The sequence below is a fragment of the Protopterus annectens genome, chromosome 9.part0, assembly GCF_019279795.1.
Source record: "Protopterus annectens isolate FY-2018-M chromosome 9.part0, PAN1.0, whole genome shotgun sequence".
Lineage (NCBI taxonomy): Eukaryota > Metazoa > Chordata > Ceratodontiformes > Protopteridae > Protopterus > Protopterus annectens.
Window position 1 is genome coordinate 1,214,212,301 of NC_056743.1, and position 22,501 is coordinate 1,214,234,801.

Sequence of the window (22,501 nt, forward strand, 5' to 3'; positions counted from 1 at the left end):
CTAGATGCTTCTATAGCACCCTAAGCTCTTGCACAGTGTTCATTCACAGGTATTACAAGATACTCCTATACCACGCTAAGCTCTTACACATTGTTCATTCACAGGAATTACTAGATGCTCCTCTACACCCTAAGCTTTTACACAGTGTTCATTCACAGGTATTACTACATGCTCCTATACCGCCCTAGGCTCTTACACAGTGTTCATTCAGAGTTATTACTAGATGCTCCTATACCACCCTAAGCTCTTACACAGTGTTCATTCACAGGTATTACTAGATGCTCCTCTACCACCCTAAGCTCTTACACTGTGTTCATTCACAGGTATTACTAGATGTTTCTATAGCACCCTAAGCTCTTGCACAGTGCTCATTCACAGGTATTACTAGATGCTCCTATGCCACCCTAAGCCCTTACACAGTGTTCATTCACAGGTATTACTAGATGCTCCAATACCCCCCTAAGCTCTTACACAGTGTTCATTCACAAGTATTACAAGATACTCCTATAGCGCGCTAAGCTCTTACACATTGTTCATTCACAGGAATTACTAGATGCTCCTATACCACCCTAAGCTCTTACACAGTGTTCATTCACAGGTATTACTAGATGCTCCTATACCACCCTAAGCTCTTACACAGTGTTCATTCACAAGTATTACTAGTTGCTCCTATACCACTCTAGGCTCTTACACAGTGTTTATTCACAGGTATTACTAGATGCTCCTATACCACACTATGCTCTTACACAGTGTTCATTCACAGGTATTACTAGATGCTCCTATATCACCTTATGCTCTTACACAGTGTTCATTCACAGGTAATACTAGATGCTTCTATACCACACTAAGCACTTACACAGTTTTCATTCACAGGTATTACTAGATGCTTCTATACCACCCTAAGCTCTTACACAGTGTTCATTCACAGGTATTACTAGATGGTCCTATACCACCCTACGCTCTTACACAGTGTTCATTCACAGGTATTACTAGATGCTCCTATACCACCCTAAGCTCTTACACAGTGTTCATTCACAGGTATTACTAGATGCTCCTATACCACACTATGCTCTTACACAGTGTTCATTCACAGGTATTACTAGATGCTCCTATATCACCTTATGCTCTTGCACATTGTTCATTCACAGGTAATACTAGATGCTTCTATACCACACTAAGCACTTACACAGTTTTCATTCACAGGTATTACTAGATGCTTCTATACCACCCTAAGCTCTTACACAGTGTTCATTCACAGGTATTACTAGATGGTCCTATACCACCCTACGCTCTTACACAGTGTTCATTCACAGGTATTACTAGATGCTCCTATACCACCCTAGGCTCTTACACAGTGTTCATTCACAGATATTACTAGATGATCCTATAACACCATACACGCTAAAATAGTGTTCATTGACAGGTATTACTAGATGCTCCTATACCACCCTACGCTCTTACACAGTGTTCATTTACAGGTAGTTCTAGATGCTCCTATACCACCCTACGCTCTTACACAGTCTTCATTCACAGGTATTACTAGATGCTCCTATACCACCCTAAGGTCTTACAAAGTGTTCATTCACAGGTACTACTAGAAGCTCCTGTACCACCGTAAACTCTTACACAGTGTTCATTAACAGGTTTTACTAGATGGTCCTATACCACCCTAAGCTCTTACACAGTGTTCATTAACAGTATTTACTAGATGCTCCTATAACACCCTAAGCTCTTATACAGTGTTCATTCACAGATATTGCTAGATGCTAATATACCACCCTTAGGTCTTACACAGTGTTCATTCACAGGTATTACTAGATACTCCTATACCACCCTAAGCTCTTACACTGTGTTCATTCGCAGGTATTACTAGATGCTTCTATAGCACCCTAAGCTCTTGCACAGTGCTCATTCACAGGTATTACTAGATGGTCCTATAACACCCTAAGCTCTTACACAGTGTTCATTCACAGGTATTACTAGATGCTACTATACCACCCTAAGCTCTTGCACAGTGTTCATTCACAGGTTTTATTAGATGCTCCTATACCACTCTATGCTCTTACACAGTGTTCATTCACAGGTAATACTAGATGCTCCTATACCACCCTAAGCTCTTACACAGTGTTCATTCACAGGCATTACTAGATGCTCTTATACCACCCTCTGCTCTTACACAGTGTTCATTCACAGGTATTACTAGATGCTCCTATACCACCCTGAGCTCTTACACAGTGTTCATTCGCAGGTATTACTAGATGCTGCTATACCACCCTACGCTCTTACACAGTGTTCATTCACAGGTATTACCAGATGCACCTATACCACCCTAAGCTCTTACACAGTATTCATTCACAGGTATTACTTAAGGCTCCTATACCACCCTAAGCTTTTACACAGTGTTCAGATGATTCTATACCACCCTACGCTTTTAGACAGTGTTCATTCACAGGTAATACTAGACGCTCCTATACCACCCTAAGCGCTTACACAATGTTCATTCACAGGCATTACTAGATGCTCTTATACCACCCTCTGCTCTTACACAGTGTTCATTCACAGGTATTACTAGATGCTCCTATACCACCCTACACTCTTACACAGTGTTCATTCACAGGTATTACTGGAAGCTTTTATACTACCCTAAGCTCTTACACAGTGTTCATTCACAGGTATTACCAGATGCTCCTATACCACCCTAAGCTCTTACACAGTATTCATTCACAGTTATTACTAGATACTCCTATACCACCCTAAGCATTTACACAGTGTTCATTCACAGGTATTACTAGATGATCCTATACCACCTTACGCTCTTACACAGTGTTCATTCACAGGTATTACTAGATGCTCCTATACCACCCTAAGCTTTTACACAGTGTTCATTCACAGACATTACTAGATGCTCCTATACCACCCTAAGCTCTTAAACAGTGTTCATTCACAGGTATTACTAGATGCTCCTATACTACCCTATGCTCTTACACAGTGTTTATTCACAGGTATTACTAGATGTTCCTATGCCATCCTTAGCTCTTACACAGTGTTCATTCATAGGCATTACTAGATGCTCCTATACCACCCTATGTTCTTACACAGTGTTCATTCACAGGTATTACTAGATGCTCCTATAATACCGTATGCTCTTACACAGTGTTCGTTCACAGGTATTACTAGATGCTCCTATACCACTCTAAGCTCATACACAGTTTTCATTCACAGGCATTACAAGACGCTCCTATACCACCCTAAAATCTTACACAGTGTTCTTTCACAAGTATTACTAGATGCTCCTATATCACCCTAAGCTCTTACACAGTGTTCATTCATAGGTATTACTAGATGCTCCTATACCACCCTAAGCTCTTACCAACTGTTCATTCACAGGTATTACTAAACACTCCTATACCACCCTAAGCTCTTACACAGTGTTCATTCACAGGTATTACTAAGCACTCCTATACCACCCTCTGCTCTTACACAGTGTTCATTCACAGACATTACTAGATGCTCCTATACCACCCTACACTCTTACACAGTGTTCATTCACAGGTATTACTAGAAGCTTTTATACTACCCTAAGCTCTTACACAGTGTTCATTCACAGGTATTACCAGATGCTCCTATACCACCCTAAGCTCTTACACAGTATTCATTAACAGCTATTACTAGATACTCCTATACCACCCTAAGCATTTACACAGTGTTCATTCACAGGTATTACTAGATGATCCCATACCACCTTACGCTCTTACACAGTGTTCATTCACAAGTATTACTAGATGCTCCTATACCACTCTAAGCTTTTACACAGTGTTCATTCACAGACATTACTAGATGCTCCTATACCACCCTAAACTCTTAAACAGTGTTCATTCACAGGTATTACTAGATGCTCCTATACTACCCTATGCTCTTACACAGTGTTTATTCACAGGTATTACTAGATGTTCCTATGCCATCCTAAGCTCTTACACAGTGTTCATTCATAGGCATTACTAGATGCTCCTATACCACCCTATGTTCTTACACAGTGTTCATTCACAGGTATTACTAGATTCTCCTATAATACTGTATGCTCTTACACAGTGTTCGTTCACAGGTATTACTAGATGCTCCTATACCACTCTAAGCTCATACACAGTTTTCATTCACAGGCATTACAAGACGCTCCTATACCACCCTAAACTCTTACACAGTGTTCTTTCACAAGTATTACTAGATGCTCCTATATCACCCTAAGCTCTTACACAGTGTTCATTCATAGGTATTACTAGATGCTCCTATACCACCCTAAGCTCTTACCCACTGTTCATTCACAGGTATTACTAAACACTCCTATACCACCCTAAGCTCTTACACAGTGTTCATTCACAGGTTATACTAGATGCTCCTATACTGCCCTAATCTCTTACACAGTGTTCATTCATAGGTATTACTAGATGCTCCTATAACACCCTAAGCTTTTACACAGTATTCATTTACAAATATTACTGGATGCTCCTATACCTCCCTAAGCTTTTACACACACAGTGTTCATTCACAGGTATTACTAGATGATCCTATACAACTCTACGCTCTTACACAGTGTTCATTCACAGGTATTACTAGATGCTCCTATACCACCCTAAGCTCTTACACAGTGTTCTTTCACAGGCATTACTAGATGCTCCTATACCACCCTAAGATCTTACACAGTGTTCATTCACAAGTATTACTATATGCTCCTATACCACCCTACACTCTTACACAGTGTTCATTCACAGGTATTACTAGATTCTCCTATATCACCCTAAGCTCTTACACAGTGTTCATCCACAGGTGTTACTAGATGCTCTTATACCACCCTAAGCTCTTACACAGTGTTCATTCACAAGTATTACTAAGCGCTCCTATACCACTCTAAGCTCTTACACAGTGTTCATTCACAGGTATTACTAGACACTCCTATACCCCCCTAAGCTCTTACACAGTGTTCATTCACAGGTATTACTAGATGCTCCTATACCACCCTAAGCTCTTACACAGTGTTCATTCATAGGTATTACTAGTTGCTCCTATACCACCCTAAGCTCTTACATGGTGTTCATTCACAGGTATTACAAGAGCATGAGAAAGTTATTCACATTTCAGTGTTTCAATGTTTCAATGTAAGTCAAATTCAGAAACTAGGATAGGCCATTTGATAATTTATAGCTGTTCAACCCAGGATTATATACCATATCACCAAACCATTTATCGAACTTATTCTTGAATACTGACAGATTATCTGATTTCCTTGTATAAAAGGGTGATGTATTTCATAAGTATCTTATCTGAAAGGGAAAAAGTAATACTGAGAAGATGTTTCACATGGTGAAAGAGGCAGAGATAGAAGATCCTTCCTTAATGACTAAAGCGTTAGTATGATATCAACTGTCATCAGTCTATAGCCTGTGGAATATAGTGATACGTGTTCAGTCTATTACCGTACGACAAATCCATCCACAATCCCTTTTCCTACTTTTGCACATAAAGTCAGGGTGTCACTTCATCAGAGACAATGGTCTAGGGTAAAGGTTCACACGACCAGGAGGCTAGCCCTTCAGTGGTTTTCTTTTATACCACACACTTGCACATGCATTTATGGCCAGTTTAGCGTGTCCAGTCCACCTACAGCTTGTATATGTAATCTGAAAAGAAACTGAAGCAGCTCAAGGAAACCCATGTGAGCACAAGTTGACATACAGACTCCATACAGAAGGCACTGCAGCTGAGAATCAAACCAGAGACCCTCTTGATGTGAGGTGACAATGCTAACAGCTGCACTACTGTGCCACTCCATTATATAACAAATGCCTGGAAGAAATAATTTGCCTTGTGAAACATTTCTGCACTCTCTCCAGCTTTTGCAACTGAGATTTACTATAAAGGAAGAAAGACCCACATTACTCCAACACAGGTTTTACAGATTTATAAACAGGAATTAAGAAGTTATACAGTCTACTAAAGACACACCTAAGAGATAGACCTAAGAACATTCTTAAGTATACAGAATGCTCTTCTCATAACATTAAAGTGTTCCTCAAAACATGATGCAATTACCTAAAATTATTCCTGAGTCCTTAGTACATTTTGCCCCATTAGGATATTATCATTCAAAGCATAATGTTAACCAGGATTGTTTTCACCAAAATCCATTGAATTACATACCACAACTTTCTGACCATTCTATTAATAAATCAATAGCTTTTTGTACGAGATTCTGGTTGGAAGTATTAGTGACTATGCACTGAATTGTTGTGCCGTCACGGAATTTGCAGTCTCATAAATTGTTTTGGACTGGCAGACCTGAGATAAAGATTCCAAGCAACAGGAACCCCAGATGGGTCCCTGGGGGATTTCCACCCCTCTTTTCTTATTAATGGAAAAGTTATTTTGTATCCTAACAGTGCAATCTTTTTCCTTTAACCAACAATTCAACCACCAAACTAAATATGAATTAATCTACCCTTCAGTTGTCGCAAGGTCTGCAGAGAGACGCATGTACAAAGCATTTGCCTTATTAAAAATAAACACTAATCAGGTTTGTCAAGCAAGAGCATCCCACCTGGAAAGCATCTCTGTATATGTATGTATAGATGATTGTGCTAGTCCTTTAATATTTGCTAATATTTGGATTAGTTCTAGTTACGTGGACCTTCTGGACTGTGTGGTGAAGAGGCCTGTATATATATATATATATATATATATATATATGTGTGTGTGTGTGTGTGTGTGTGTGTGTGTGTGTGTGTGAAGCTATGAGCAATACTATGTAGGGCCATTCAGGATGGACAGGTCACAGTGGAGAGATCTGATTAAATATTGTTCAATAGAGAAAATAATGACAGTTTACTCTAATGTTGCTTGCCAAGAAAACCTTGTTGACAAAAGCCACCAGAAATATGCAGACATGACACCAGATGATGTGATTCTTACATCCAAAGGTGTCCAGTATACTACTGAGGAAGAGAGGACGGCAAGCATAAGGTTATGTGACACAGATGGTTTAAAGTGGAGAGGACATCCATTTGCCGTGGCGATTAGAAATGAAAGGAAATTTCAGTGCTATAAAGAATTACATTCTATTGGAACTTGGAATGTAAGAACTGTGAACCACAGTAAAGCTAATATAGTAAGAGATGGAATAGCAAGAATAAACACTTATTTATTGGGAATTAGTTACCTAGAAAACACTACAGTGTGTTATTTCACATCAGACATTTATCAGACCTTTTACTGTGAACAAGAATGTTGCAGAAGAAATGGAGTAGCCCTTAGAGTCAACAAAAGAGTAGCAAAATTATTTCTCAGTAACAAAAATGTAATAAAATGATCTCAATTAAATTCCAAGGCAAACCACTGATCATTACAGTGATAAAAGTTTATGTTTAAATTACAGGTGCTTAAAAGGTGGAAGTTAATCCATTTTCAGAGTATCTGCAGCACTTCTGGATATGACACAAAATGAGACAATGCATTCTTCATAGGTGACTGACATCCTAGCATCGGTGGGTAAAGAACAACTGGAATGATGGTCAGGTTTGGCCTTGGTGTATGAAATGAAGTAGAAGGTCCACTATTAGAATTCTGCCAGGATAATGAATCTGGTCTTAGCAAACACTGTCTTAACTGTCTTAGTGATGGATTTACACAAAGATATCACTGCATGCTTAATACAAATCAGATTGACTATGTATTTTGCAGTCACAGCTGTATATAATCAGCATAACAAGACTTGGAGTTAACCGTGTCTCAAACCACCAGCTTCTCAATAAAAAGCTGAGAATCAAATGAAGGAAAACAGGAAACATCTGTAAGATAATTAGATATGAGATCAACAATACTGAATATGAATATATAGTGGCAGATGAATAACAGATTTAAGGGATTAGACCAGATGAGTAGACTTCCTGAAGAACTATAGCTAGAAATGTGTTATATCATCCAGGAGGTGGCAAAGAAAAATATATTCCAAATATTTATAAGGTTAAATTGGCTGACTGTGAAGAATTTAGAACTGGCCATGGAAAAAAAGAAGAGAGAATCCGCGGTGGTGCAGCGGTAGCATTTTTGCCTCACAGCAAGAGGTTCTCCCATTCGATTCTCACCTGGAGTGTTGGGAATGCCTTCTGTGTGGAGTCTGCATATCCTCCCCGCAGTTGGGTGGGCGTTCAAAAGACATGTGTAAATGGGTGTGCCTTCGTTGAAGGTTGAACGTCGAGCTGGCACCTTGGCGTTCATGAAAATCTACTACCAATCATTAGCGGACCAGAGTTCCGCTGTGGCGACCCCTAACCAGTAAAAGCCGAAAGACAAACAACTTGGAAAGAAGAAGAGCAGAAGGCAATGAAGGTGGGGAGCTATGTCAAACTGAATGTAGCCTTACAAAGAATGGCAAGCAGAGATAAGGATGCATATGCAATGATCAGTGCAAAAGAGGACAAAGATGTGGGAAAAAACAATACGTTATTTCCAGGAAAATTAGCAACATTAGAAGAACGTTCATGCAGAAATGGACATGATGAAAGACAAAAAATGGAAATGACCTAGAAAAAGCAGATGATATTAATAAGAGGTGGCAGGAATACTCAAAATAAATGAGGATCACATCATCACTAAGACATACAATTGCCAGTTGTCCAATTTAGGGCCAGATTTCCTTCTTAATAAAAAGGCTGCAAGAAGTAAAGGAATTGCATGTGAATTGTATAACATTTTGCAAAATGATACTGTTTCAGTGTTGTTTGTAATTTGCCAGCAAATTTGGAAAGCACAACAATAGAGATTGGTTTGAAAATGCCAGTTTATATTCTAGTCCCCGAAAGGGCACTGCAAAAGAATGCTCAGATTACTGAATAAAGATACTTTTTCACATGCTAGCATGTTTATGTTTAAGATCCTGCAAGCTACATTTCATCAATACATAGACTGAGAACTAGCACAAACTGGTTTTAAAAGAGGCATAGTTGCCTGAGATGAGATCGCCAACTTCTTCTGCAGAGTAATAATTATATTAGTTAGTACCCTGGCTTGTTCCCAAACTGGCACTCCCCTCAACTGAAAGCTGAGGATAAAATACATTTCTCTCTCAAGATGAGGACCAAAAATAGTAATAAGAATTGCATATACAGTATTATTTTCCTCAGCTTAAAGATCTCTGCAGATGGTGACTTCCACCATCTAATTAACAGATGCTTGCCTCTTGATGAAAAATTATGGTGAATCTGGGCAAGATATTGAAGAGCAAGGATGCCATATTATCAACAAAAATATGGTTTTCCCAGCGATAACATATGGTTGTGCACTGGAAAAAATGTTTTGGGACTGTGGCACTAAAGAAAAATGTAATATTTCTGTTGTCTGCAAGAACATCAAAATCAATCAGTACTTAAAGAAATAAACCCAGATTGTTCACTACAAGGTCTGATAGCATAAATGAAACTCAGCCAGTTTTGCCACATAATATGAACACAGGATTCTTTAGAGAAGACACTGATTCCACAGAAGATCAAAAGCATAAAAAGAAGGCAGGGATGGCAGAAGGCGGGATAGACAGACAGCATTTCTAAAGTAATGCATACTAAAGCAGTTGCTAATTGACAGGCCTAATGTGTTAAACGTCCTTGAGATCACAAAGTGTCAGACTTGACTGTGTAATCAGCACCAAAGCAAATATGAGCAGCTCTACAGTGTGTTTCAGAACTCTGAAAGAAAAAAATGTGTCAAATACAATTATACCAATGCACTGCTATTTTAATGTGACATGCATATTTAAGGTCTTTTAATAGGTTCATAGGTGATTACTAGGCTAATAGCACAAGAGCCTTTACAACTCTAGCTAATAATACCCCAGATATGACAATATTATATCTTACAACCCCATCCATATTTGGGAAATTATCAGAGTAGCGGGTCTTTGGGTGCTGGAGCTCTGAGTCATTTTAAAGACTGCCTCTGTCCATGAGGGACATGGGCAGTACCCCAGGAGTGAATTCATGGATCCTCAACCATTCATCCAAATTCTTTTTGAAGTGAATGAGGGACGGGCTTTGCTTTATGAGGATAGGAAGTTTATTTCTCAGATGAGATAGCCTTTGGAATATGAATCTATCTCTCCAACAAGTTTTGTTAGACTCAAATTAAGGTTCAGTTCCATGGAATGCTTGGCCTTCATATAATTTTTCTTGCAAATATGTAATATTTTCATCAGAGCTAGATCAGACAATGCCTTGCAGGTCAGGCATAAGTCCCCTTTCAATAAACAATATTAGACAGAGTAAAGGGATGGAGCCCTTAGTCGATCTGCTTAAAACATGTGCCTTATACTTTGTATTTTTTAGTGAGAAACCTCTATGGCCACTTAAGAGTTCTAATTTGCACTCTAAATTCAGAAGGACTAGACTAAGGATTGAATGTGGTATTATAGTAATAATGCAATATTGTATTATAGTAATAATGTAGAGGGGAAGTATTGTATTACAGTAATAGTGCAGAGGCACAGTACTGTATTATAGTAATAATGCAGAGATGCAGTATTGTTTTATAGTGATAATGAAGAGGGACAGTATTGTGTTACTGTAATAATGTTGAGGCACAGTATTGTATTATAGTAATAATGCAGAGGGGCAGTATTGTATTACAGTAACAATACAGAGGCACAGTATTGTATTATAGCAATAATGCAGAGGTGCAGTATTGTTTTATAGTAATAACGAAGAGGGGCATTATTGTATTACAGTAATAATGCAGAGGCACAGTATTGTATTACAGTAATAATGCAGAGGCACAGTATTGTATTACAGTAATAATGCAGAGGCACAGTATTGTATTACAGTAATAATGCAGAGGTGCAGTATTGTAGTACAGTAGTAATGCAGTGGTACAGTATTGTGTTATAGTAATAATGCAGAGGTGCAGTATTGTAGTACAGTAATAATGCAGAGGTGCAGTATTGTATTATAGTAATAATACAGAGGCACAGTATTGTATTATAATAATAATGCAGAGGTGCAGTATTGTAGTACAGTAGTAATGCAGAGGTGCAGTATTATATTATAGTAGTAATGCAGAGGTGCAGTATTGTAGTACAGTAATAATGCAGAGGTGCAATATTGTATTATAGTAATAATGCAGAGGCACAGTATTGTATTACAGTAATAATGCAGAGGTGCAGTATTGTATGGAAGTATTTTAAAACTTCATACTTTCAGGGGAGGGGTCTGAAAAATACGCAGACAGTATAGGTATTGTGAAATATGGAGTGGTGAAGGCTGTATCTCCCCAGTTGTCTCACTCATGTCTCACTCCCTTGATTTTACCCATTTAAATAGTTTTTTTTTAACTCTATAAAAAATAAGATGTTCTGCAGGATAGGAACTGTTTTATGTAATGCACATAAAGACAAAGTATATCACAGATTATGTATATGTCAGGATAGCAGTGATCTACTGTGAGAATGTTTGCAATTCATTATTGCATTATTAAACAGGTGGGTGGGCTGCTCCATGGACCCTTTTCAGTCATGATCTAGTCCAAAAGCATATAAAACATACAGTTGAAAGCATATATTACATTGATTGAGGCATGAGTACATGGATATGAAACAGAACTTAAGAATCAGAAAATGTAATATATATATATATATATATATATATATATATATATATATATATATATATATATATATATATATATTTTATATATATATATATATATATATATACTGATAAAAGACAGCATAAGAGTAACAGGGACTCATAAGGTGAGGTTTGAAAAACTGTGAGCACACACTCATATATGTATGCAAAATACTCAAAGGCATAGCTTTCAGCTTCTTTGCTCCAGAGTCAAGGATAAACCCAAAAATAATTGGGGTGACAAAATCCAAACAAACAGAACCACGTCAAAAAGATCAAAATTTATTGCTGCAAAGCTTTCAGGTTAAACACTCTTCCTCAGTGCTATTTAGTTACAATTAATCCACACAGTTTAAATAGGAGCACCTTGAGAAAACACATGATATCAGCCAGCCTATCATAAAATTCCTAGAACCCATCCCCCACTTGTAAAACACAGGGTTTAAAAACCAATTAAAAGTCAATGAAATACATTACTAGAGACAAAGGTATGACAAGTAACAAAACAATATCAAACATCAAAATATTGAAATACTAGGAATAACAGAGCACAGATTTCCCCTCTGTTGTTTTATTAATATATGTTTTATATTAACTGTATTGTTTAAAACTAATATTTAAAGCTAATGAAACTAGTAATAGTTTGATGTGTAAGAAATTAAGTATGTTCATGCCAATAAGCTGTCCTGTCTTAACAGCTTTTAATAATGTTGTTGAAAGAGAGTTAACAGATTTATACTCCAGACCAAGGTCTAGAAAAATGTACAATTTGACATATGAGGAACATAAAGTACTGGAGCAATTGGTAAATAATGAGGATGTAAGTATTAAACAAGCAGACAAAGGAGGTGCTACAGTGCTAAAACTAAGTACCTAACTTCTTTTAAATGTTTATTACAAGATGCAGAAACATTTAAAAGGATAACCTTCTATGATGTTAAAAAATGCATTTCTGATATTAATATGGCCATCTATGACTTACAGTTATCAAATGATATAACGATAGAACAGTTCAATTACTTTACGGTCCCATGCCCAAAAATTCCCCAAATATATGCGATTCCGAAGATACATAAATCTGTAGAGAATCCCCCCTGAGACCTATAGTCTCAGGGTGGATGGATAACTGAATCCATTTCTAAGTACCTACAAAGGCATCTAAGTGGTTATCTACAAAGATGTCCTAGTATTCTGAAGGAAACAACTGATTTTTTATGTAAGTTATGTAAGTGGTATCTTAAACAGCAAACTAAAGACTTCATATTTGTCACTTTGGACGTTACATCCCTATTCACAGTTATACCTAACCATTATGGGATAGAAGCAATACGGGACTTCCTAAATACTGAAATAAAATTACAAGCTAGGCAAATTGAGAATATTTGTGTTTTATTATAGCGTGTATTGACTAAAAATATTTTTCTCTTTGATAATGAATCTTACTTCCAGCTAGCTGGGGTAGCCATGGGCTCCCTGGTGACAAACACCTATGCAAATTTGGTACTGTATGTATGGGAGAAGCAGTATGTATGTAGTCAAAATAATGCTTTGAATAGTAAGGTTTCTTTTTATCAAAGGTTTGTGGATGACTGCTTCCTTATTTGGGACGACAGCATACAAGAATTGGATGAGTATATAGTTTACTTAAACTCAACTACATATTTTCTGAAATTTAAGATGACAAGTTCAAAAGATAGAATTGTATTTTGGGATGTTGAATTGACTAATAAGAATGGGATAACTGAAACTAGTATACACAAAAAGGAAGTACATGTGAATCGCTATGTGAGTAGGCACAGCATGTATGCACCGCACACCATTAAAGGTATATTGAAAGCTCAGTTGATTAGAGCAAGCATGCTACATACAGAAGACGCAATACCTGATGAACAAGTCAAGATCATGATGGAATAATTTTATGAAAGTGGCTATAGTGTGGAGACTATAAAGGAAGCCTATGAGGAAGTAATTAAGGGAAGACATAATAATTATAGACCAGTTTTTGAAATGGGTGAAGTGCATCAGATAAAATCAGGGAAAGCAAGGGATAGTGTAACTAGATATGTTACTACTTTTAATATGAACACTAGGGAGGTAAAGACAATTATAGAAAAGACCTGGATAATCTTGATGGCAATGCCAGAACTGCAGTAAATTATAGGAGAAAGACCTTACTTTCCATATACAAAGTTGCAAAATTTGAAAAGGAAATTATATTATAAAGACTTTAGATTAGGAAATAAGAAAAGTCAGACTAAGAAATTAGGTACTGTAAAATGCTTCAACTGTAGCTGTTGTAATGATATTTATGAAGGAGGAAATATTTTTAAACATCCATTAACAGACAAAGAGTTTGTGTTCCACTGTTCAGCAAATTGCAATACCACTCAGGTAGTATATTTCACTTCCTGTGTAGCATGCCCATCATTTTATGTTGGAAAAACTGTCAGAAAATTAAGAAAGTGGATAGTGGAACACAAATCGGACATTAGGAGAAATATCATTACAAATGCTCTAAGTAAACATATAACAGAAAATGGCCAGGAACATTGTTTTAAATTCAGAGTAATAGATGTGTTTATGGGAAACAGAGGTGGGGATATGAATAATATTCTAGAAACAAAAGAATATGAATGGATAGTAAGGTTACAGGCTGACTTTAAACCAGGTCTAAACAATACAGTTAATATTAAAACCTATATTAATAAAAAGACACAGCGGAAATCTGTGCTCTGTTATTCCTAGTATTTTAATATTTTCATGTTTGATATTGTTTTGTTACTTGCCATACCTTTGTCTCTAGTAATGTATTTCACTGACTTTTAATTGGTTTTTAAACCCTGTGATTTAGAAGTGGGGGATGGGTTCTAGGAATTTTATGATAGGCTGGCCGATATCATGTGTTTTCTCAAGATGCTCCTATTTAAACTGTGTGGATTAATTGTAACTAAATAGCACTGAGGAAGAGTGTTTAACCTGAAAGCTTTGCAGCAATACATTTTGATCTTTTTGACGTGGTTCTGTTTGTTTTACTTATATCTGGACTATTCCTGCATTATAGTATTGGCTTGATTTTCATTTTACAGGTAACAGAAGCCAAATTAGGGCAGTTTATTAACATTATTCTAATTTTATAAAAAAGTTATTAGCATGACAGGTTTTCATCAACATGCATTTTCTGAGCAATAAGTACTATGAAACTCTATTGCATGACATTTTTGACTGACTGTAATCCAAATTACTGATTTACCAGTAAATCAAAACTTTTATGAGGTACAGTACAAAATATGAGGCAAAATCAGGGGCATATGAGAGCTACGCCCATAGACACTATCTACATTGATCTATTTTAGGCCTTCATACACCCACAGCAATATTCTGTGAACACTGCTTTTTGAATATCAATAACTCAGTAAAATGTTTGACAGAAAATAAACAACATTTTTAAAGCACAATTTTTACATGCATGGAATATATGGGGGAGCTTTGATATGTGAACTCAGTTATGAATTTTATATATTTAAGACTTTTGTGCATTTGATTAGATGTCTACAGGATAGAAATGTCAGTACATGGGCTAGTGTGTGCATATTTATGTATACATGTATGACTTTTTTTGTTTGTTTGTAGACAGAATCACAAGTACAGTATAGAAAGTAGCAGGCTAGATAAATACCAGCATGGGTTTGTGGAAAACAGGTAATGTTCATCCATCCTGGTTTAGTTTTATGATTCGAGTTGGCTGAAACTTGACAATGGAAACCTGGTCAGCAAAGTATATGTGGATTCAGAAAAGCTTTGGTTCAGTCCCTCATTGGAGACTAAGAGGTAAACTGAAGCAAATTTGAGTAGAAGAGACAATGGAAAAATGGATAGCATGGTTGCTAGATGGGAGGATGCCAATAATAGTATTTAGGGGGCCTTGACAAAATAAAGGCAAGTTGTTAATGAGTTTCTATAGGAGTCAGGCCTGGGGTCAGTACTTTTGGGCATTTCCACATGTCATAAGGTGCACTTGGAAGAGGGGTAACCTATGGAAGGGATACATTGATGAATGGGTGAAGGCCTTTCAAGTCACCAGAAGATCCAGTAAAAAAGAAATAAAAATAACACCTTATTGATTTACAAGAAAATGTAAATCTTTCTAGGGAATATGAGGCAAAATAAGTGACAGTTGATAGATATGGTACCAAGCATATGATTTTAGCTAAAATGTTTGCTAGGCTTTTGACATGTTAATTCACAGGATATTGGTGGGGTACTTAAAAGGCTTAAGAGTGAAGCTCTTACTGGTGAGGTAGACAGTAAACATGCTAATAGATAGAAGCAGAGAGAATGTCTATATACACCAGTTTTTCTGTTCAGTAATTTCTATCAGACATCACATTAGAGCTAGATGGCAGAATCTACGTGCTTGCTGATGACAGAAAGGCTGTTTTCTTAGTCACAGAGTGATGATGATCTGGTCCCTAAGTAAAACAAATCATGTGATCCAGGCACAAGGAGCAGTGGAATGGCTGTGGACATTGGGCCAGAAAAGATCCATAACTGGTAAGAGCTAGAAGAATAAATCAGTTTATGTAAAACAATGCATGTCTGTGCCATTTTGGGGGGAATCCAGAAAAATCATATCTACTAGGAGTTGTGGTCCAATGAATTATAAAAGAAAAAAAAATTATCTGCTACTTCCAAAATGAAATGTATGAAACAGAATAGGAGGTCTATCTAATGAAGATACAAATAATGCCAGGGAGAATAGCTAGTAAAGGGGCTTTAGAGATACCCTCTTTTCCCTCCAATCATGCAGGGCAAGGGTAATGTTACATCTGCAGTACTGTGTCTGGCTACAGCAAAAAAAGAATGAAAATGATTTGAGGAAGGCAGATAGTACACAAAATAAACCTACAAGAATGGTAAGGCAGATGGAGGGCAGAAGTGCAAGGAAAGACTGCAGCAGGTTGGTATGTATGCTGCAGCGGGTGGGTATGTATGCTGCAGCAGGTGGGTATGTATGCTGCAGGAGGTTGCTATGTATGCTGCAGCAGGTTGCTATGTATGCTCCAGTAGGTTGGTATGTATGCTGCAGCAGGTTGCTAGGTATGCTGCAGCAGGTTGCTATGTATGCTGCAGCAGGTTGCTATGTATGCACTTAAGTGGGAAAGGAAAGAGATAAGTATGAAAATAGTGCAAATTTGGGGATCAAGTGGGAGCAATAAAGATGAAAGAAATGTAGACAGGAGGGATGAAGGGGTTAGAGTATTTATGGGAAGACAGTAGTTTAAGGCCAACATAAGGAAATCTTTATTGGAAAGGTTAGTAGGATCCTGGAAAGCATTAGTGGAGGCAATGGCAAAGTCTAGATCAACTGAGAGATTCTAAGATGCCTGAAAAGGAAGGAGAATAGAATGGAGAAGGGTCAGGTGTGGAGCAGTTGCTTAACATTTAGCTGCAACACTCAGGTGAACTTAAAAGTCATCAGCCTTTTTATTTATATAGATACAGAAAATGCAAGTGCAATTATTTAGCTGAATCACACTTTACTGAATCACAAATGACTAACAAACCTGACTGAAAACTCAATTTACAGAATCATATTTGACTGAAAAAAAAACTTTATTATACAAAACATACCTTAAAAACTAATTATATGAATAGGGGCAAGCTATCTATTGCACCCCACAGCCCTCACTGCTTCTCTATAATTTTCAATTGGTCATGATTCAGTCAAATTAGTTAAATGTGTTTTCAGTCAGATTTGTTCTGTCAGTTGTGATTCAGTAAAATGTGATTTAGTCAAAACAACTACCATATGTGTGTGTGTGTGTGTGTGTGTGTGTATATATATATATATATATATATATATATATATATATATATATATGTGTGTATGTATAGGTCTACTTTGACCCATCAAAATTGCACTTTATCGAATTCTACATACCCAACTTCACTTCTTCGAAACAACATTAAACCAAAAGAACAGACTGCTGAAATCCTTTCCCTGTGAAAGGAATCACGTGGCCACCACAGAAAAAAACCTCAATGGACCAAAACTAAACACACCAAAGTGGGAGGCTTCACCATCCACACCCCCCAATGTGGGGAGCTTTCCCCCCACACCAATTCTACTTAAATATACCAACTCTGATTTCGCACAACACTGAAGAATAGACAGAGTTCACCATGGTGGCCAAGTGGTCCTTTTCACAGGGAAAGGATTTCAGCAGTCCATTCCTTCAGCTTAACATTGTTTCGGAGAAGTGGAGTCGGATAAGTAGAATTCGATAAAGTGTGATTTCAATGGGTGGAAGTAGACCCATATATATATATATATATATATATATATATATATATATATATATATTATATATATTTGTGTGTGTGTGTGTGTGTGTGTATGTATCTAGCTATCTATATCTCCTTATATATATATGTGTGTGTGTGTGTGTGTGTGTGTGTGTGTGTGTGTGTGTGTGTGTGTCTATGTATATGTGTCCATACATTTTATGTGACTGGGTATGAGTAAACATTTAACCTGGCCTTGATATCAGATTCTTTTCTTTCTTTTCCAAAACAGGGACTCAAGCCCATGGACTCCAATGGACTGGCTGACCCCTATGTAAAAATGCACCTTCTCCCTGGAGCATGCAAGGTAAGTTATATTAAAGGAGAGTCTCACCCTTCCAGTAGAAACAGCTTGCTAAATGAGGATGAGTTTAATATACTGAACTTTTGATTGCCTCCTTTTTTTTCCAGTATCCTGGTTTCCATGACCTCTCTGAGAGACCACATTACTTTTCTTTTTGCACCATCATATCATCCATTACCTTCATTAACTTGTCATCTTGGTGGGCGTGAATGTTGTAGGCCTCAGAAATATACTAATCTATGCCCTTCCTACATAAATTTTATTCTGGTCCTCCCACCAGCTTTCGTCTTGGATTCCAAAAGCTGATATGCATACACATTGAAGCCACATCATTACACAACAGGTGGTGAGTTGATGATAAGGCAAGCACTCCTCCTTTTAGAGTGAAAGACTGCTGCCTGTTGTACTGAGGTTTCCTCCATCACACACACACACACACACACACACACACACACACACACACACACACACACACACACACGCACACACACACACACATGCCCACACACACACACACAGACACACACACACACACACACACACACGCACACACGCACACACACGCACATGTGTGTATGCGTGCATGCATATACACTCACAACACACACGCACACATACATACACACACAGACAGACACACAAGCACACATACTCACATGTGCGGACATACATATCTGTGTGTCATGCACATACACACTCATATCTTACACACACACACACACACACACACACACACACACACACACACACGCGCGCACACATACACACACATAAGCACATGCACGGATGCTTAGGATGAGACATTATACCAAGGTTCCATTATCTTGAGTTGGTGTACACAGAAGATCACATGACATTTATTGAAAAGGGATGGGAAGTTCCCCAGTGCCCTGGCCAAATTTCCCCTAATTACCACCTTGGTTCTCCCCTAAAAAGAGGCTGTGTATATGTGCACATGTACACATGCATAATTTATTAGGCTGGGTGTACCCACTCTTGCAAATTTTTACATCCACCAATAAATGATTCCCTGCTATTGCTCCAACCTGTATATCAATCATCTGATTTTTAGTAATTTACTCTTTTACAACTATATGTCTTCTCTAAGGAATAAACTGTAATAAACAGTGTGACAATGTGAAGTATTCCCAGCTATACCAGGAGAAGTAGAGCAGTGGTTGTGTAACATATGTCACCACAACTAGCTGGAATTTTGTAAAGAATGACATGTCATTTGTATATCAAACTGCTATGGACAGATGCTTATATTGAAAAATGTATTTGTAAAGCTGCTTGTGTTAAAAGTGTGCCAGCAGTATGCCCTGCTCGACAGAAAAAGAAATATGCATGTATTATTTTAACTGTTTAAATGTATATGTTTTAACAGAGGATACTGGAAGAGAAGAGGTTAATCTCAATCCACCTAACTTTGAAAATAGTTTGAAATTAAATTACCTGGCTTAGGCCATAAAGATTGTATCTTACAGTTCTTAATGTAAACAGAGACAAAAAGTCTGTACTAGGAAGCTTTATGACTTCCAGGAGCTGCAGCAGATTTTAGCAAGTCTGTGTGTATGTACGTGTGTGTGTGTGTGTGTGTGTGTGTGTGTGTGTGTGTGTGTGTGTGTGTGTGTGTGTGTGCGTGTATTATTGACATATATGTGCTAAATCCTGACAGCTTCTAGCCAAACGGGGTAGAATGGGAACCAGAAGTCAGAGGACCAGATGTATGTGATGTCATTCTGCAATCCATCACTAAAAATGATATTTTAATATTAGGTGAGAATGAAGTCTCATTGCAGTCTGTTTTTGGAACCTGCCAGAGAAAGACTCCTCGCCTACTTCATCTTGCCTTGATCTAGTAAGTGACCAGGGAATAGTAATTCTTTAGCTCAGTCAGGAAAATATAGTGAGATTAGTTAAGTATTGTTTTTTCTGTATCTGTGTGAATCTTTTCATCTGTGTTATTTTAATATTTCCTGTGATTGAAAGTCTGGTGTTTATTGCAATAGATATTTAGCATTTTCATGTTCATTTATTATTTATTACTAAATATATTTAAACTTTTCATTGTGGCTGGTCTTTTAGAGAATATTTTAATCTTTGAGAGTACTTATATTTATTCAGTAATACTGCGGCCACTCCCGAAAGCCTTGTTGTTTGGTCATTACCATTTGTATTAATATTAATTTCAATAATTGAGTACCCTTGCAAGACCCTTAAAGTAGCTGGCAGTGTAACTACCTTACCGTCTAGGCAGAGTGGGGGGAATAGCTAGTAAATCTGTGCCAGCCTTTCCCAGGTGTGTGTGTGTGTGAATCAAATTTCAAAGAGTGTGTGTGCTAGCTGGAAGCACTGGTTTCGCACAGAGCATGGTGGAGAACTTGGCTTGGACACTCATCTGAGGTCTCAACTCTATAGCTGTGGCAGTGGGGAGTCTTACTGGGGACCTGAAGAGAGACAGATAGAGAAATACAGAACTCAAACTGAGTGTGTTCCCTGTGTGCTCTTAAGGAAATTGTACTTGATGTAGAGAGCTGCATCTGTAAATACTGGATGTATCCATTTTTGTTCCAAGTGAATGTCCCTCTCTAGTGTCAGTGGTGAGGATTCCAGCTCTTTGATTACTGGCCCAGAGTGGGGATGTCACAAACAGTACCTCAGTCCAAAACACCACAAGGCCCTTCAGGACTCTGAATTGTTCAACAGTTGTTATTTCTGAAAGTTCATACCTTACTTTTTCAGTATGTCACTCATGCATTGTAACGTAGAGGTGATTACTGTCACCACACCAGCTGCACTCTGCAAATATATTAATACACATCATGGTATACGATATTAGTACTATAAAAACATCTTTATTTATTTAAATAATGCAAAATAATTAGAACAGTTGCTTGGACAGGCACATCATTTCTTTTGGTTAATTAACTCCAATCTATTTTAGTTAATCAATCTGTTATGTGTCATTTGATTTCAGCAGTGTTTCTTTCAGTTGTACAATGACAATGTTGGTGTCGGCACCTCATCAACTACCATATTACCCAGAGGCTTGTGATGTCAAGAGGTCACACAGTTGTTAATTTCAATATGTATGCTAATGTGCAAACATTGGTCATCAAGTCTGCAAGGAGGATTCAATTACTCTGAGTAATCATTAAGCTATTTCTTAATGTATTTTCATTAAAGAAACCATGACTAACATTTAAAGAACCTGGAATGCCTTAAGTATAGATTGAAAATAAAATCCATGAGTCAGCATGTTTTATTTCTGTTGATATTTTAACGTAGAAAAGGGTGATTGTCATTTAGTTTCTGTGTTTTTCTGTTGTTTGCTCATAAATTATATTATTAGAGCACAAGAAATTGCAGTTGCCCGACATATTTGCAGCTAAGCACTGTACAGTAATCCTGTAGTTTCTCTCTCTCTCTCTCTAACAGTCTCTCTTGATCTATCTGTCTATCTGTTTATATATTTATCTATAAATCTAGCTGTATATTTGACTATGTTTCTATCTGTCTATCTAGATGTCTAATACAGGTGATTTCAATCCATATTAAACTCTTTTAACATTTGGATTTCAGCTTTCTGTTCCCATGTTAATTTCAGCTACAATATTCAGATGCAGTTTATCAAAAACGTTTTAACTAGCATCTAAAAACCATGTAATTAGTGATGTACTGAAATACATTACAAAAATAGTGGATCACACGGACTAACAATATTATCTTTGGACTAGGCTTAGTGCAACAAAAATAAAAGCATTTATCATTGTGAACAGTGATCTTATCAGTGAAGGCCATGATGGCATAAAGAAAGGACAGGCAGACAGACAGAGCTAATCCCATAAGGTATAGTGAGGAATCCCTGTCTATGACACTGATATCCTGGGATCCACTAGTGACCCAAGAGATGAAGGAGTTGGTGGAAAAAGTAGGAGTCGCTGGACAGTGTCATCTAACCCATCACAAGTGAAATTCACTGGACAGTGCCATCTCACCCACCATAGGTGGAGTCACTGGACCGTGCCATCTCACCCATAACAGGTGGAGTCACTGGACAGTGCCATCACACCCACTACATGTCAAGTCACTGAATAGTGCCATCTCACACTTTACAGGTCAAAGGAGGCAGTCACTTTACTGTACCATTTCACCCATTACAAGACAAGTCACTAGACAGTGCCATCTG

General features: G+C 37.5%; 1 protein-coding gene across 2 annotated transcripts in view; it reads left to right on the forward strand.

Moving 5' to 3' along the window:
- LOC122811948 (double C2-like domain-containing protein beta) overlaps positions 1 to 22,501 on the forward strand; it is a 1,736,177-nt gene that overhangs the window by 651,225 nt on the left and 1,062,451 nt on the right. For both annotated transcript variants that reach the window (XM_044084139.1, XM_044084141.1), the window contains exon 3: positions 18,238 to 18,312. In XM_044084139.1, coding sequence (XP_043940074.1) covers positions 18,238 to 18,312 — 75 coding nt within the window. The remainder of the gene's footprint in view (positions 1 to 18,237; positions 18,313 to 22,501) is intronic.